Source organism: Nymphaea colorata, chromosome 2 (assembly GCF_008831285.2).
Source record: "Nymphaea colorata isolate Beijing-Zhang1983 chromosome 2, ASM883128v2, whole genome shotgun sequence".
In the NCBI taxonomy this organism is placed as follows: Eukaryota; Viridiplantae; Streptophyta; class Magnoliopsida; order Nymphaeales; family Nymphaeaceae; genus Nymphaea; species Nymphaea colorata.
In genome coordinates this window covers 866,624-886,069 of record NC_045139.1, presented here as the reverse complement: position 1 = coordinate 886,069, position 19,446 = coordinate 866,624, and the positions used below count along the sequence as shown (strand labels likewise).

The following is a 19,446-nucleotide window of genomic DNA, read 5'->3' as shown; positions in this document are numbered from 1 at the left end:
TTCGCTCTCAGGCAGCACCTGAACATGAACAAGCTGTTGATGAGGTTTCTTTGTTATGACAAATGAGAAAGAAGAGAACCCCAGACAACCCAAGCGTACCCAACCCAGGGAGAACAAGAAGACAACTTTACATGGCACTTGACATGGATGGATGTGGATCTAGATCGAAGGGACACCAGAAATCATTTACCCATGAAGTGATTCGTTCGCCATTTGATCCCATTCAATTATTTATTTTGTACATTTTCTGTGTAATATATGATGAAATCTTTCCATTGACTCTAACGGATTTGATAATCGATAATACCTGCTGCAACTACAATTTTCACCTGATTATCTCGAAACAAGATGAACAAAGCAGCTGAAAAATAAACTCAACCCTTTGTAGATATGAAGAGGCAGATTCTTACTAAGATGAATAAACATTTTTACAAGCAGTACAACTTAAATATTATTAGGATCCTTTGAACACCAGAAGAATAAGATCCAGCACAGGTGATAATAATATGTGAAAAATCAGCATACGAAAATATTGTTTTAAACAGAAGCAATTGACAGCTCACGGCCTCACTGTGCGCCCTTTGTTGGTCAACGTTCAAGAAAGGACTTGCACTCGCACAACTCATGTGGGCTTTCCCTACTGATCGATTGACATGAGAGAGAGATCCTTCCAGCAGCATTCTTGAGAGAGAATTTTCCTGTGATACCTAAGCAGCCTACAACTAATAATTTCTGAGGCTTACAGACTTTCTAGTATGTATTCATGTGTATCTAGTGATCTGACACTCCCATCAGCATAGCAAGCACACTATTAAGGACCAGCAGTTACTTATTTCCGCCCTTGGTATATGAATCACGTAAGGTCACAGTTCTGTTGAAGACAATTTTCTCAGACGTAGAGTCCGGATCCACTGAAAAGTAACCTGTTAAAAGAGAAAACGCACAAATGATTACAAGTGAATTTGAGAACTACATTGTACTGCAGAAACGCCATGTCCAGACTCGACCTGGTACTATGGTTCTATCACTCTATGTGAGCCTAAAATATTCAGGTTTTACCATGAGTATTAACATCAAGAAGAGGCATCTCTTGGCTGCCTCAAAGAGCCAATTGCTTACAGTAACATGAACTTTGGCATTTATAATTTGTTGAATCCGACGAATGCAAACTACAATCATCTTTCTATCACAGGTCAACAAAGAAGCATCAAGCAAAAGATCCATGATAATACCGAGACGTTCAAACTGAAATTTGTCTCCCAATACAGCACTTGCTAGAGTTGGCACTGCATATGCCGCTGGTATCACCTCTTTGGAATTGGGATTGAGGTCACCAAGCCAATTATCCAGTTCTGCTGGGTTCTGATGCATGAAAACTAATGTCATGAATATTTAGGACTAAGGAATTCTCTAAAAAAGTCATTTCTTGAGACAATTAAGTTAAGTTTACCTCTGACAGGAACAATTTGTCAAACAATCTCACTTCCACTTTGAGTGGGTCCACCCCCGGTGAAGGTTGTGCCACCCAATGTAGGACACCCTGCATCATGTTTTGATATTTAACCATATTATTGCAGCATTAGAAATGCATCTAAATAGGAAAACAGACAACAGCAAAAAACTGAACCTTCGGCTTTGACTTTTTCAAAGGATCATATTCAGCTCTTATCTCTACAATTGTCTCTTTATCATCACCATATATAACTTCAGTACATTTTATCGGAAATGCATATCTGCAACAAAAAGAAGTGACCTCTTATTAGATTTAAAGCGTGAACTGTAACATTTCAGCTATATACTAATACACTGGAAAGATTGGGAAGATGAAAACCTTAACACTGAAGATATACACAGAAGAGAAAATATACTGCCATAAATTTCTAAGAGAGATTACACAAACAGTATACCTGAGCAAGACACTTTTACCAGGAGCAAGGCCATAATAATCCTTTGAATCCTTAATCCGGAAATCTGATTGTTCAATATAAACCACATTTGTAAAAGGAACCTGCAGGACCCACACAAGTAGTAAACGGATACAGAAATGAGATCTAATCCACGAAAGATTTGCATACTAGCTTAATCTGCAGAAAGATCAAGGCAAATGTGCTTGCTGCCCTTCTGACAAAGCAGAACCAATTCTGCAGCATTTTCTTTCCAAGTACACAACGTCATAAACAGCCAGAGCAATGTTCTACCACCATAGACAATTGCAATAAATAGCTTCACACTTGCTCACTAGATGGACATGGCTGCAGAATCCAGATGCAGCCTCTGGGCTAATGAACCCAGAGAATCACCAACAAGTCTTGCAAGTCCAAGTCAGCCACATTTTGGCATGATTTGGCTCAGTTGTATATGGACTCCATCGGGCAGAGACATGCACAACATGTGTGTGCATACACATGCACATGCACACACAAATACAGGTTTTTCTCTACATTAAATTTTGATTGGACATTTATGTCTAGATGGATGCCAATTAGTCGTGTATTTTGATTCCTTCCAGAATAGCCAATAAAGGACAACAACACAGATAAACAACCAATGGCAGGTGAAGCTGGAGGGCAGGAGGCTTTCAGGTTCAACCTACATCCCTTGCATTTCTTTCATTGAAAGGTATGGAAAAGTTAACAACTTTACCTTATAGAATGCAGACGCATCATCAGCATGAGCATCAGGCCACTTCTTGGCATCAAGATTTATAATGGTGCCTGGTTCTAAATTTGTAATAACCACCTGAAAATACAATCATTTTTTCAACATTCTTTACACAAAATCAACAAATGCCAAAATGGTTCAATTATATTACCTTAAGAGGATAAGTTACAACCATAGTACGAGGTGCAGTTCTATTCAGTTCTTCTCTTATATGAAATTCAAGGCGGTCTAGACGAATCATGCTATTGTCACTGCATCAAAAGCAGCAAAAATATCCATGAGAAAAAATAAAAATGAATGATGCAGTATAGCTAAAAAGAAATCAAACCAATCCAAATAGAAAAAAGCAGAACCCAATAGCTAAGGTTTAATAAGCTTTTGTGAAGATGGGTCAGCTGCAAGGGTAACAAATTTGATCATATTACTAAACGTTATTTGCCTCATTTAGTACAAGTGAATTAAGAAATATTGTCTCCTAAATTCTCTGTCACAGTTTTTGGCCATTACAGAACATTCATTTTTCGTAGCCAATATACATTATCTAAATAGATTTGTCTCTAGACTGCGTGTACCATTTAAGGATCTCAAGGATAAGTACCTTCAACTACTTGTTCACATTTCACTTTTCAACAATATACATCACTTTCTTTTTCATATTTTCAGCCCAATTTCCTCTAAGGTGTGCTTGTTATGATTGCCATTGAGAAACCACAAGCTTGAATATCATAATCGTCTTTTCTCAGCCATTGTCCTTTTGGCAAGCGACCACACCTTTAGTCCAGAATCACAAGTTAAAGGGTATTTGATTTCATAAATCATAAGCAATAAAAAATCAAAGGCTACATTTTTTTTATATGTCCGGTCAACCTTCTATAACTGTGATAAGGAATCACAAGCATTTTTTAAGTTGAGGAATCACATACCGAAGTAAAAATATCCTTAGAGTCCATGTTTTCATATTTTTCAAAACATTTCAAAAAATATGTTGACTTTCCACCCATGTTATCAATATCTCTCCGTATCTGAGTGTGCCATCTGATACGCATCCCATTGGGCCCTCGGCCGACACGTTCTATTTTTTTCTTCATTGTGGAATCAATTTAAAATATTTCTAATTATTTTTAAATTCATAGAATTGAAAAATAGCGCAGTGCAGACAGATATGCATTGGCCGATATGCAGTATTTGTTCAGCAAAACCATGTCCCTGGTGTAGTTTTTTACGACATTGCTGTCCACAAACATGCATAAAACTGCTGTTTGACCATCTGATTACATCAAAGTGTCTTAAATGACAGAAAAACAAATGAAATGCCAACAAGTACCCTGCACATAAGCAAGACTATTTTTTACGAAGACTTGTTAATTTCAACATATGATATGATAGACAAAGAATTGTTGGTGAGATAAGTAGGTTATAGAAGAATAAGTTTATTACCTTCTGGTGATTCCAATGCCCCGCACAAATGCATTGATAGAACTTGAAGTCACTCCTCTACGTCGTAAGCCGGCTAGTGTCATTAATCGGGGATCATCCCAGCCATCTACCCACCTCTCAGTCACAAGACGATTCAACTACAAAGGAAAAAAGAGTAACTAAAAACTGAGATGCAAATTGCATGAAAACTTTTAAATATATTGACATTATCTTGCTGGATTACAAACCTTTCGTTTGGACATGACAGTATTGGTGACATTCAAACGTGAGTACTCCCATACATAGGGCAAATAGAGGTCCAATGCCTCCAACAGCCAATAGTATGATGCACGGCGAGTCTCAAACTCAAGAGTGCACAGCTACAAATAAGCAACTAAGCATTAACACCTCAACAATGCAGATTGCAGGGCCATAGCTCCAAAAAGTAAAACAAATCAACATAGAAAAGAAGAAATAGCTTACCGAATGAGTTACATTCTCAATAGCATCCACAAGACAATGAGCATAATCATAGCTTGGATAAACACACCATTTGTCCCCTGAATGCGGATGAGGAGTGAACTAGAGAACAACAGAAAAAGAATAAGTGAAGATGCATAAAAGTTCTACTGTGTAACTGTAACAAAATCTAAAACTAAATCTTATACCATAAAGAGTACACAAGAGAGAGAAATAGACATACAAGCATAATATTACTAAAACGCTTGGCCAATGATGGTCGAAAGCAAGGAGCGGGACGGAAGAGAGAGAGAAGTAAGGGGCTTAGGGAGACATGAGGAGAGGAGACAAGAGAGGAAGGCAAGGAGGATGGAGAGGCAAAGGGAGGCGACAAGGAGCAAAGTAATGGTGAGGAGGAACCAAAGAAGTAGGGGTGCAAGAGACAGAATAAAGGAAAAAACCACAGTAAGCGAAACAAAAACAAAAGGGTGGGGAGGAAGCCATCAAAAACAATAACACCACAAGCGAGGTTACCATGGTAGCCTGACAAGGACGACAAAAATTGTACCACAGGCAAGCACCCAAAGGCTGCCCACATAAAAGCCGGATGTTGGAACCAACAAATCAGTTGAAAGCGAAAATGCCTTGACAGGAAAGACCGAACCTGCAAAGAGTGGGGGAGAGGAGTAGTGGGGCTGGTGGAAAGAAGAGCAGACCCAACACTACGGAGCCGGATGAAAGGAAGTGGAATGTTACAACTGAAAGGCCAGTTACGGCCACAATGGCCACAGAATGAAGAAGCTTTAGAGGACACAGAACACCACGATCTCCTAAGTGAAGTCGTTTGCAATGTCAGAGAGAGAGAGAGAGAACCTTTGCAGGTTGAGCCACAACAAACACCGAGGAGAAATTAGACAAGATATGCCCCACAAACTATGTGGAAAAGGGGTTTCCTTCCATTACATTAAGACCAGCAAAATAATGAGCAGAAAAAAGAAAGTGTACTCTCTTTAGTTTTGTGTCAAAAGAAGACATTTTTCATAGCCAATTCTGCATGATCCTAACCAAAGCGATGAAATGTCACGATCATGTTTGGCTCTTTTACAACTCCAGAGAGGAAATCAGAGACAGCAGGCTTCAATTAGTGTAGGTATGAGGTTTCTCACATTGGACAATTTCTATACACGACATTTCAAAGTGCTAGACATAGGACATTAAATTTCCATTTTCTTCAGATACTTCTAGGTTGAAAAATTTAAGTGATCAAAGCATATTAGTGCTCATATGTAACTGTGTGGAAAACTAAGAAGCCATCCATCCAAAAGTGTAGGCAACATATGGTGAATGAAGCATGCACATGGAATATGTTAGAAGACCAAAGATATGTAAATCTCCCATAAATTGCATGCAATTAAGTAACATAGATCTCTAGCCAATGTCTCATGGATTAGCAACACAAAGACAGAAATTAGCGAAAGTTACCTTTATCCGATATGCAATCAAGTCATACATGTTGTAATTCTCACTTTGCATGTCTTGTTTCATCCTCAATGTGGCCTTCCCTTCATCAATAAGACCTCGCCTCATATCATCAAATAATTTCAACGATTCCTCAATTGGCCGGTTTCTCCATGGGCTATCTACCTTTCTTTCTCTGTATTCCTTTATCTCGTCAGGAGTCTAAAAATATGCAAACCATGCTCATGAATACATGTTCTACAAGGAAAACACTATCTAACAAATGCCAAACCAGTTGTCACCTGATGGTCAACATATGCATAACCTCTCTTTATCAGATCTACTGCGAGGTCATAAAGAATTTGAAAATAGTCACTGGTATAAGTAACCTGTGAAAGTATGAACTTCGTTAGATACTTCATGCAAGCAAGATGACAAAATTCTAGACATAGACCAACTTTGTACCTTGAAAGGCTTCCAACCCATCCACTCAACAATCTCCTGAATATGATCAATATATTCTTGTTTTTCAGCTTCTGGATTTGTATCATCAAACCTAGTGAGACCAAGTAAATGTGAAAGCAAGAAAAAAACAAAAGATAGCTGCAACAGAAGTTTGAACTCAGAAAAAAGAAAAATGGATGAAACGCTGAGAAGCAAGGGCCGCTAGTTTAACCAGAAATTGAGAGTGGAGAAAATCCAACCTGAGATAACAGTCCCCATTTCTTTCTTTTGCTAAACCAAAGCTTACAAACATAGCCTGTTATAACATGCAAAAGGCTCATCGGTAAGTACAAGTACTCGAAAACAAAAAAAGGGAAAAGGAAATAACCTATCATTCTAACAGATAGGCAATTAATTACCTTTGCATGTCCAATATGGAGATAACCATTTGGTTCGGGAGGGAAACGGGTGTAAACTTTACCCTTTGTTATCTCCATGTGCTTATTGAGTTTATCTTTGGTATTATGTGGCCTCCATACTGTACCATTGCTGAAATGGATTTCAGTATGTACCTAAGAGAACCACCAAAAGGATTAGAATCAGAATAAAGTCACATACCCATTTCAGACGGTGGAAAGCATCTTCCATTAGAAACTAGTTAGCAAGAGTTAACAGAACAAGCAAAGCATTTAGTCATTAGAATGATCAGAAAGCCTTTATTCATGAACAATAAGATGAAAAATAGATAAAGAAACTTAAAGAACATTATATTTTATGCCCTTTAGAGGTTCAAAAGATTGACAAATTAAGAATGGTAGGCATAGGCATGAATATTGTTCTCGGGTTTTAAACGGCAAAGTTTTTTTTTGGAACTTTTCAACAAAGTAGTTTCTATCAGGAAGATTACGCAAAAATCTCGGAAACTTTTTTTAAAAATGAAAAATTCCTAAAAATTAAGTAAAAACAAAACAAATGAGAAGTTAATTAATAACAAATTTTTTAAAAAAAAGAAAAAAACTAGACAAAATGATAAAAATAACGTCTTAATGATGATAAGAATGATAACAAATACTTTAAATTTAAAGCTGAATCCATGCATAAGATGGTGACACATTTGGTATGAAAAGAAAAGAAGAGATCCAGTATTCCAGTTGATTCATACAATCATCTCGAAGTTGGCAGCCAAAAAGTTCCCTACCCACTCCCTCCTCTCCCCCTCCTCCCCTTCATGTTGATCATGTTGATGCTGATTCATTTCATGAACTTTTATCTTGCTTTATTATGGAGTGGCTCCCTCTGACCTTTAAGGCTTTAACAAATTTTTCATGTTGTATATTGAAAAGGAATAGCAAGTTGGGGAAGAGAGCGATTACAACATAAAATCAGGATCTAGCATTACCTTTACATTTTCCTCTGGCTGAGGAAATATGAGAAAAGGATTGAGTTCTTCCTCAGGAGGGACTGGAGAAACATCTGCAACAGGAACTTCATCCTAGAAGAAATTGCAACAGAAAAGCTGGCAGTTAGTGTTCATGAAGCAAACCTAGTTGCAGAAAAATCACAAAGACTACCTTCACTTTCTCAGCCTTCTCTTTTTTCTTTTTAATAGGTTTTTCATTGTCTGCTTCATTCCGTTCACCAAGTAACTCATACAACTTCTCATCTATCACTTTCTGTATTATAAAAGCCGTAGCACATGAATGGTCGAGAGCCAAAGCAAAATGGAAAAACAAGGTTAATTTTACCAATCATGCATGTAATCCACTACCTTGATATTTCTTGCATCAGCCCATGGGTGCCTCTCGCGCACTTGTCCACATAGATTTCCAACTAAAAAGTGGGGAAGAAAGATTAAGTTCTGATGTAAGAGAGACTTCCATATGAAAGCATATTTGTTGATCCATTAAACAGTCAACATATTTGATCCATTAAATAGTCATAAAATCAACAAATTGTGAAATTCATCCTCCGCCATTGAAACTATCAGCTTCCTTTCTTCTTCACAGTTGAGCAGAATACATAGGACAGCTATTTCAAAGCTTCAAAGTTGAAACTCATGCAAATTTAAGGTGATTCTCTATCCCCGCCCCTAAACTTAGCAAAATTGCAGAATGACCTAATCCGGTTAGCATCTGTAAACCTGTAATTGTGTTTTAAAGTATAAAGTGATATTTCTCTAAAGTACCTTCAACATGTTGAGACATCATTTATTTCTTAATGCATAATCAAACAATTTGGAAATTCCCTTTCATTCATTACTTTCTTGTAAATTCACCTATGAACTTCCAAGATATATGCTTGTGTTTACAATCAAATTTTACCATTTAATTACTGATTGTATATCTTTGCAAACTTAAAACATGTTTCCATAGGCGTGTGCTGCAAGGCATCAAATTGAAAAGGAAGAGAAACTGACAATCTTTATGGATGTAAGTATAGCTATATCACATGGAAAGCAGGTACAGGTGCGCACAAGAGTGTAGATCATTTTAACAAAACTTAATCACAACACATGTCTACATATAACCTATTCCTGGATTACTCTAGTCATGAGCATGTGGACTGCACCCGACACAGCATTGGCAATGTAGCTGGTGAGCGCAGGGCAGCATGCATGTCTGCACCCCTGTCCAACCATGTTGAAACGACTGCAATGCTTTTTTAGCCAAGTCCATTTTTACATAGTAGTACAGGCATGTACTGCATAGCATATGATTAAAAAAGGAGCCTAGCAGTAACACTGCACATCGGAGCAAAGCTATTATTGATAAAAGAAGAAATATATGACAGAAGATGAAATACCATTTATTCTATACCGCTGCTCCAGTATCTGTGCCATGTTCTCTTCCAACACCTTCTCAACTGTAGATATAATCTCTTCAATGGGAACATCGATCCCTATTGAGGAAGAGAGGGAACAGAAATACGATAATTGCATTAAGGATGCCAGCATTCTGAATATGCATACCTTTCTGAGTACATCAAGGACAAAATATAAATGATAGACTAGCAAGAAACAAGCTTGCTAATGGAGAAAAAAAAAATACTCATTGATATATTAATCACAAAGCTTAGTTCATGTTGTGAGTTCCATAAAAGCTATGCTGTTCTTGCAGAACCGCCTTTTCATTTCCAAAACAGTTATAAGAAGCATATTCCTTTTAATTTGATTTATTAAGGTCACCCATCCACAGCATAAATTATTCTTAGCTTATCATACTAAAAGCAAACAGAATTCATCGTTATTCTAATTCCAAGAGCAGATTCTACTCTATGATTGCTCTAGCTCAAGATATAAGCTCCATATGAACTGGAAAGATATTGAGTTTGCAATAGATAAAGGGCACATTTGATGACCTGAATAAGTTATCCACAATGTACTTCTCCTGGATTGGTGTCCAACATAACATATTGTATGACACGTGTTGTGCTGTTACTTGTGTAATGTAACTATGAACAAAAACAGTACAATACAATCCTGAAACTAGGTTCAATAGAAAGTATACCATTCCAGGTGTTCATATCAAACATTACAAATTTAGAATACACTATGAAATGTAGCTTATGTTATGACATGAAACATATCATGGCTTAATCCACTCCAACCATGGCTTAAAGATTGAGCTCCACCTAAAATTGTGGACCTTGGATCTCTATCGTTTCTTGAGGGCACATCCACGACACACCAAGGAACCCCCATCGCCGACTATAACCGTGAACTCAGGTTGCTCCACAGTAGTGCATCCACACATCTTCACCATTTTTTCGCAAACAAAGTTACGTGTGGATCCGTGTCTACAAGGATACTAATTTACCTTCCATTCAAACACCCCACAACCCTCATAATTTGTGGTACAAAATCTCCAATCAGCACATGGACTAATATTTCTGGCGGCTGATCTAACCATGTTGCTTTGTTTGCAGTCCCAGTAACCGATTCTTCCTCAAGTGGAATATGTCTTCTTCCTCCTCGTCAACAAGATACATGTGCAACCGCTTGCATAAATGCCCGAGTGTCCACTTTTCTTCACAGTAGACACGTAGCCCCTTGAGGTTCTTTTCTTCCCTAGAGAAACATGGAAATTCCATCTTAGGCATTTTGAATGGGCTGCTATTTCTCCCATTGGACGAGGTTATTGGGATCTCGTGTGCTCCCATCTCCTTGGTGTGGTGCTCCGTTGAGATGAGGTCATTCAATGGTCTCTTCCTCCATTCGGCTCGAAGAAAGAGGTATTTTCAAGGGTAGGCTGAGGGCTTACCTTTTCCAAGTCTTCACGAAGGAATGCCTTGAACGTCTGCAGGGCTGCTAAAATGTGCTCGACCTTCTGCAGCTCTGCTCGACTCCAGCCATCCGACTGCCCGTATCTTGATGCTTGTATTACATGGTCTCCAGTCACGGTGTCATAAGTTGAGGCTCCTCTTCCACTTGCTTCTTGAAGCCTTCTAGCACAGAAAGAACCTCACACCCTATCATATCTCTTTGTTTACTTAAGCTGGCTCTTCTACCAAATGATAGCTCCCTGTGGCTATCAGATTGCTGCCCAGCAGGAAGAAAGAACACATACACTTACACAAAATTAGGGTTAATTTCCCAGCCCAGCTAGGAAATTAGATTTCATTAATCTTTTACATGCTGAAGTTAACACAAATCACCTATTCATAGGTGATTACAGTAAATAGATCGACATCCCATCTAAAGGACAAGAATCCCTACTTATTACAAGCTCAGTACATTTTCTGCTAATGACACTTAAGTGTCTGAATTCTCCCCTAAATACCGATAGCTATCACTAGGGCTACCCACAAAGGCAAACATTCAGTACAATCTCATGTATACAAAAGAAATCCAACACAAATCCAGTTGCCAAGAGGAAAAGGCATGAAAGAAAATCATCCAGCTAATTGAACGAACATCAATTGGAAAATAGGCCTTTCAGAACTTAATTTCAGAACATACCGACACCACAAGCTTCTTCAAAAACTTTTACTTCAAAATTTTCAGGTCCCTTGAGTTCAAGAAAAGATAGAGCTGCTTCTAACTGGTCTTGTTTCTTAATCTGCAGGAGAGCATAAGTTTGACAAGCATTAAAATAATGCATTCTCCCATTGACATATAGACTAAGGATAGAACGATTTCAAATCATTAAGAACTAAAGTCAACAACTTATAAATAACAGAAAACAGGTATCAGGAAAACACAGGAAATCAAATCGTAGCACTGCAATACCGTAGCCAAAATTGTAATGGAAACTGTATTTTTTTCTACTTGTTTGCTGCCCCACATTCATAATCTCAAACTCAAAGACACAAACTTCAGCACGAAGAGCAAGCAGAGCAGATGTTACCTTCAATGTAACAATATAATCGAGCAGAAGTGGCCGATGAACAAGTGCATTAGCAGGAAATTTAGCTGCGACCTGTCCATGAAAACATAAAAAACAGAAGATCGTATGCTTACACCAGAAAAAAGGATTTTGCATAATAAAACATAGTGAAATAAATACGCACCGTGTACAAGAGGTTGCCAACAGATTTGTCGCAGCCATTTTCAATATTTGCCTGCAAGAAAGAAATCAATTCCAATATCCAGTAAGAAAGAATATTTTTTATGGGTAATGTTCATTCGTTCTCTTTATCTATGTATTAAGAAAAACATTTACATGAAGGATCAACGAATGGCACCAAGTTATTCTCCCAAAAGGAGTAATTTCATCCTGGTTCAATCGAGTCTAAAACCAAGCACGAAAGTTTCGATTTAGAACTATTGCGCATATAGAGTGGAATAATTAACAACTAAGAGCCCTTTATTTTTTCATTACTGACTTCTATTAGTACCGAAAACTTCATTATTGTCTTCGATTAGTTCAATTCACAGAGAAAACATAACTAGCTTCAAAAAAACACAAATCACCAATAATAACCGACTGGAATTCTTCTTGCACTATAGTCCTGTCATCTTCATTTTTTCCATTTGATATCCGCGGAGGAAGAGGCCAAAAGCGGAAATATAAACGCAAACGAAGCACGAAAGGAGCTCCTACGAACCTCGTCGATGACGGCTGCCAGATTCGCGGACAGCTTCGCGTTGACAAGCGTGTTCTTTGCGGTCTTCTCGTTCAACCCGATCCTCATGAACGAATGCAGCAGTTCCCCGTCGTCCTCCTTCTTGGCTCCCATGTTTCTCCCCCCTTTTCACGTCAAATTCTCCACAACCTCACCACCCAAAGAAGAAACCCACAAAATTCTGAACGGAAAGACAAAAATCAGAACACCACCACGAAGAAGGAGAAGATGACCACGATGAACAAGAAGGAGACCAACGAGGGATGAGATTTATGGGCCTCTTGCCCTTCTCTCTCCGTCTCAGCTACCTTGGTTTTTGACCGAACCTATTGTCCTTTCGGGCTTCCCGGGAAAATGGCAATGGCTAGATCTCTCTCTCTCTCTCTCTCTCCGATTCAGCTGGCGGTATTCGTCTCCCTTGGTGGGAGTGGCGCCAATAAAACCCTAGTCTTCCCCACTTTTATTTATTTCGTTTTTTTATTGAGAATAAAAGTGAAAAAATATCTTGAGATTCAAGATTCCAAATTCTCTTGGTGGACCCCACGTGGTGGGATCTTGTGGGGCCCACTAAATAGCGTACCTGGCCTTATCACCTTGTCTAAAACCTTTAAAAACTGTAGTTTTCGTTGGGACAATAAAATTTATTCGTACCAAAATAAATAAAAAACTTTTTAGAACAAAATATTTTTTAGCTGTTTTTCTTAAATTTAAATTAAAATTTTTTAACTTAAGAGAAAAATTATAGGAAATCTCTTCATGTTTTAATTTTTTAAAAACGATAAATAGGTGGTCAACTTTTGGGAAAAAAACAATTCGAAAGGGCACTTCTAATTTTTAATTTAAAAATTATTATAAACCCCCTTTTTAAGACAAATTCGTCTCCTGTCAACAAAAAAAAAACGGATGCTTTTCTCGCAAGAGATATTTTAAAACTTCTTCCGAAATTATATATAAAAATTGAATTTTTGCTCCATCTAAATAATTTTTTAACAAGTCCATTTTCCTTCCTAATTAGTATATAGTTCAAGTAAAGAACAAGTAGTGTAGGAAGAGGCGTGCGCACGACTTATTTGAAATTGAAAGTCAAGATCTATACTAAAATGATATCCAAAGCAACCCCTTTTACACTACATAAATGGAAAATATTTTAATTTATTTAATTACCCTATGCACCTCATTAGTAATGTCTTGTATTTGTATTTCTGCATATTTTTCTTTTTCTAAAAATTTGATATTTAATATTTTAGTATTTTTATTTTGAAAGCCTATAATTTAAAAAACAACAATTTTATTTCCAAACATTATAGAGATAATAATATTGTGATAGAAGTGTCTCGACGAGTATAGCATAGGGCTCATAACTGATATACAAGTTGTCATAGCCGATGTCGATTAGGACTCTCGAGGCAGGGGATCAGAAGCAGAAGCCTTTGGCGCCTCTAAATTAATAATTAAAAAGTTATGAATAGCGTGATATATAGTTAGTTGACTTGCAACCTCTTTTTTATTTTAATGTGGGCCAATTAACCATGAAAACTGTCCCTCCAAAGCTTGTGGTGTGGATTGAAGAGAAAGATTGGCATGGATGTCATATGGGGAGTCGATGATGACATTTCTTCAAAATATCCCATGCTTCATTAACCTTGATGTCATGTGGGATAAAGTCAACAATATCATGCATAATTGTTACTAAAGACCATCCTTTTAAAAAATTCTTGGCATTTTCAAAGTTTTAAAATGGGATTGAATTTCTTGGCAAATATATGTCAAGTTGCTGCCATTTAAGCAAAATATTTGCTGCCATTTAAGAAGAGAAAGAAGGGTCAGTCACTTTTTATATATACATATATATATATATCAAGAGATTGAGGGCAGCAACTTGATATATATTTCCCCAAAAGAAGAGAAAGAAGGGTCAGTTACTTTAACTCATAGAGATTTGGTTTTTAGATTTGCTTCTTCTTGTTCTACATTTTTCTTATGATTGATGTTGATATTCTATTATTTTTTGAAAGAACTGAGGGCCAGGAGGTGAGAAGGGGAGAGAGGTTAAGAAGCAGAAGATTTATTATTTTGAATTGTGCCAATGTCCTTGTTCTTACGAGGGAAGACTTCTTCATTTATGAATATCTAATTGAATTCAGATTCGGCTTTGGATCATATTTAATTTTGAATAAATATCCTACATTCAATAATCTTACGTTTTGAAAATTGACTAAATTCGGATCAAAATTTAGATTTGGATCAGATTCAGATTGTAAAATCAGATTTCAGGTTCGGATTCAGGTATAACTTTTTTTGTTTATATTCAAATTCAAATTTGAATCCAAACATGTAAATACCTGAAGAAACGGATACCATTAAGAATATATCTTAATCAAGTTCGAGCCCTTCACGTCTCTACTTTAAATGTGACTTATATCCACGAAAAAGTTGACGATAATCATGAATTTTTCTTTTTTCATAAGAAGTGAAGAACACTTTCTAAGTTGAAAGAAGAATAACGTTGAAAGCAGATCTCCCGCACACGCCATAATTTAGTTTCATAGGAAGTGAAAACACTTTCTAACTTAAAAGAACAATAACATTGGAAATTATGATATCATGGTCATGACCTAATATCATGCACCTAGTAGGCTTTTTTGGGTCAAATGGAAATTTGTAAAACTTGAACATGTTTTTGTTATTCGCAAAAAGTGGGGTTCCTTTAATTTTCTAAGATAAATTTTGCTTTTGGTTGTTGTAGTATATTTTCCTTATTTTAAGCATTAGCTCACTTGTTTTTTTTTTTTATTTAATATAAAAACACGACCACTCATGATCAGAACACATGGCCGTTGGAGGTGATTAATATAGAATGGTTATTGTGAAATAATTTTTGAAGAATTCTTATGACTAAATTCTCTACAATTCTTGTTTGTTTTGCGATATCCCCTTTCTGCATATCCAGAAATTATGGGGTGGAATTGATGAATTACATAAGCAAGTCATCTAACATGACAAGCAATTAATTAGGTGATCTTGTTTTATGATCATAATCAATTCCTTCTCCTTCCATTTGTCTATGTTTCATTCTCTTCTCCTTTTTCTCTATTTTTAATTGTTAAAAAACAAAATCAGCTTGATAGAGCAAGACCCTTCCCCTATCACTTTGGAGGCACTGATCGTCCTGGCGGTCGAAATTGCTCGCTTGAACAATTACAAGGTTGTTTGTATTGGACTTCTTGATAGGTTGTACCTTGTAAATGTAAAAACACCAACAAAACTACACGTTTTTCACTAATATACAATCATTAATATACTGCAAATTTGAGAGCACATATGTGCTTTTAATTCCTAATACCAGCCAAGTTTGTAATTATCGGGGATTGGCTAATTAGCAAGGCGAGGGCTGGTAAGTGACTAGTCTCCATTTCGAATCTTAAAACGCCAACTCTTTGTGCTAACGAGTCATTGACGTACAATTTAAAGTTCAGCAGACCCGACACCCTGAGACATCAAAAGCAGACCTTGTACCTTATGAAAACGAACAAGCTTGGGCACCAGACCGGGACGCCGCCGAGTACCCAGTACCCAGCCCGACTCGGGCCCAGGCCCCCAAAAAAGGAACCCAGGTTGGCCCGGGTGAGCCCGATAATGAGTTTTTTTTATATATATATTTATATTATATTTATATATTTTTTAGTTAAGTTATATTTAATCGGGCAAGCTCAGGCTTGGGTATTTCGTGCCTAGGCTTAGGAACGAATGTTATTTTAGCTATTTTTTAAATGGTAGGATAAAATATTTCTTCTTTCATCCAAAAGAAATCCTCTAGTTAAGCCCCAAGTTGGTTATTGCCAGTCCTGCAAAAGAAAATCCATCTTTTGAAATTAATAAAAAAAATATTTGTAAAAAATAATCCAAAATATATATTATTTAAAAGTAACTTGTACATATATCTACCTTTGCATGTGCAGGTTGTTTAAATAGATGATAACTGCAAGCCATTCAAGTTTTCACCTGTGAATGTTCGATATAGATTTAGATTTCCATGAGTTGATATAAAAGTTGATCATGATAATGAAGAATGAGTTTGAAGAAGAAACAAAAAAATTTAATTCATTTTTTGTGATTTCATGTAACTTAGCTGGTAGCCTCAAGGAGCATAGCGTAATTGGTCGAGTTAGGGGCCTCTATCAAGTCAGGTCTCTAGTTCGATTCCCATGGACGCTATGTTCCTGAGTCTTAAGGTAGTAGGGCGCGACATCCAAGTTGACGGGTGCACCGTTGCTATCGTTGATACCGACGCAGCTCAAGACCCCGGAGGCAGGGAGAATGGAGGGCTTTCGGGCCTTTTTCGAGCGGTATAACTTAGTTGGTAATTTCAAATTAAATGCACTAACCATGGGTGGGTAGTTTGTTAATTTCATGTTGCTTAACCATGGTTTACACATGGTAAACACGTATGAGTTAGCAGTGGGTTGAATTAAGAACTAGTTTATTAATCAGGCATTGTTTGTATAAATAGCTCAAAGTTGGCATTTTTTAAAAAACTTATAACTCTAATTTAATCCAATATTTCCAAAACGATATTGGAAAGCTAGTTAATTTAGTTCGTTGAAAACCGAGTCTAACAACATCGCCAGCTAAGTCATCAGTTTTGATAAATCATGCCAATGCTACAGATATCATGATATTTTAGAAAATTATGCCAGTGCTACAGATTGCAAAAGACCTCTCTTACTTTACTAATTTACTTGTGACAGCTAAGTCATCAGTTTTGATAAATCATGCAAGTGCTACAGATATCATGATATTTTCGAAAATTAATCGTGATATTAATGTGAAAAAAAAGTAAAAAGAAAGGCAAAATCGTGATATTTTGTGAAAACAACAGGAAAAAATTTTGTCATGTTATTTTTTGCGTTAATTTTGTAATTTTTCTCCATTTTTCTATCTTTCAACATGGCTTTTTATCATGGATTAACATTTAAACTTAAACTAAAATATTTTTCATCATTTTTATCATCATTAAGACATACTTTTGTCATAGTTTTTACTTACGTTTTCTTATTAATTTCTGATTTATTTTTCCGTATACTATTTTTCTTACTTTTTAAAATTTTCTGATTTTTTTCAAAAAATTTTTTAAAAAAAAAACAACATTGTCACAAAATACCCAGAAAAATGAACAAACCATCTGGAGCTTATGCCTCCCTCCATCAAGGAAGTATATCACTGTTCAGAGAATGTAGATGATCAAAATATGTAAGTCCATAATAAAACATAAGCACATGGAGAAGAAACAAACTGGGCTTGATTGAACTCAAATTCATGAAATGAAAATATTTATCTATGCATGGACTTCATCTAAAATAATGATGGAGGAACAAATATGATTTTATAAGCACAAACAAGAGCGAATCGTATCCAGAAAGCAATTAATTAAATCTTTTGTACAAGTCAATATATTTATTAATCAGGAACAAGAACAGACGCGTCAAGTTATGGTTCACAAATCGTTGCACTAATCATGCATTCATGGCCTAGTCTTGACTGCTTAAATCTCGATATGGCAACTTCATAATGGCGCATTATTAAATGAATGCGACAAACACAAAGAGCGGGAACAAAGTATATATAAAATGATTTTTTTTTTTTTTTTTTTGTACTCGATTGAATTTAAGGTCCTAGCTGCTTATTGAAATGAATAGCACATCCCATATTTCCAATTTATGCATATGTGGAACGTTATTCCCTTTAACCAGTTTGGACACCAAGCACAAACTATAAATCTCCAATTTCTTGTCCTCCAGAGGAAATCGATGGGTGTGTTTGCAAGCGTGCTTGTGTGTGTGTGGAAGGGAGAGAGAGAGAAAGTGAGAGAGAAGGGGAGATGGTTAACCTTAGCCACAAATAACGTACGTCTCAGGGTTTTAAACGGCGAGGTGTTTTTTTTTAGTATACTACAGCAAGCTTAAAAAAAAAAAAAAATGATAAACTTTTAAAAAATTTAAAAAACTAAAAATAAAGAAAAAATAAAATAAGTGAGAAACTAATAACATAAACATCACAATACTAGTAGATTTAAAACAAATAAAAAAAATTGTTTGGCATTAAAAAACTGAAAAAATAAAAAAAAAACACAAAAAAATGCGTTAAAATGTGTTTTTTTCATTTTTAACATTTTTTTTCAAAAAAATATGTTTTTTTTTAGTTTTAAACAACCATTTAATTTATCACATTTTTCACGTTTTATTAAAAAAAAGTGTTTTTTGTGACTATGGACTCATAACCCAGAAACCCGCAGGACTTCATCCTCAAGCTTAAAATATATACCATGAGAGTCCTCGACCAAAAATTTCTGCTACTGGACGGTAACAATGTGTTACTATTGCCAAGCAAAACATGGACACCAATTAGTTTATAGTATTTAAAGCTTGGCATGATGCAAATTGACTGCACTGAGAAAGATTTACAATGGCTACAGTAGATTATTTTAAAAGAAAAAACATCAAAAAGATGAAAGCATACTGTTAAATAATTATTAATTAATACTATGATTTCATATATAATTAAAAATTGATACCCATGATGTCAATCGCTTGTTATATTTATTCTAAATGAAATTAAGCTAGGGGATAAGCAGTACATAAGCGATTATAAAACCAATGAAGTTGAAGCCATGAATCATTATTTCAAGAAAGCAACACTTCCAATTTGCAAACGAAAGAAGATGAAATGAAAAAAATAATGATGCTAAAATTTAACTTCACAAAAAAATATTGGTAAATCAAAACATTATTGAGAAAAGCATTTTAATTAGGAACATTTTTAAGCAACTGTTTTGCCAAGAGACAATGGTCCTCAATTTTTTGCCTTTAGTCATCAAAACAAGACGTACAAAAAAATATTGCATAAATGGAAAGTTTATCTTTAGTTTTAAACAGGAAAACAAACACA

General features: G+C 36.1%; 1 protein-coding gene across 2 annotated transcripts; it reads right to left on the bottom strand.

Annotated features, from left to right (window-relative positions):
• Nucleotides 1-381: 381 nt before the first annotated feature.
• LOC116248069 (glutamine--tRNA ligase) lies at nt 382-12,944 on the bottom strand. Of its 2 annotated transcripts, XM_031620654.1 has the most exons (24): nt 12,810-12,944; nt 12,484-12,682; nt 11,947-11,997; nt 11,784-11,855; nt 11,396-11,495; nt 9,241-9,336; nt 8,207-8,268; nt 8,010-8,111; nt 7,838-7,930; nt 6,858-7,010; nt 6,699-6,754; nt 6,460-6,550; nt 6,297-6,383; nt 6,019-6,216; nt 4,561-4,659; nt 4,326-4,457; nt 4,099-4,235; nt 2,813-2,912; nt 2,644-2,739; nt 1,908-2,008; nt 1,628-1,733; nt 1,451-1,540; nt 1,233-1,362; nt 382-923 (listed from the first exon to the last, which is right to left on the bottom strand). In XM_031620654.1, exons 2-24 carry the CDS (start codon nt 12,613-12,615, stop codon nt 826-828), a joined length of 2,382 nt encoding a protein of 793 aa, XP_031476514.1. In that variant the 5' UTR covers nt 12,616-12,682; nt 12,810-12,944; the 3' UTR covers nt 382-825. The 2 variants fall into 2 exon arrangements, with proteins under 2 accessions (XP_031476514.1, XP_031476515.1); XM_031620655.2 differs by having other exon boundaries at nt 12,484-12,929.
• Nucleotides 12,945-19,446: the final 6,502 nt, after the last annotated feature.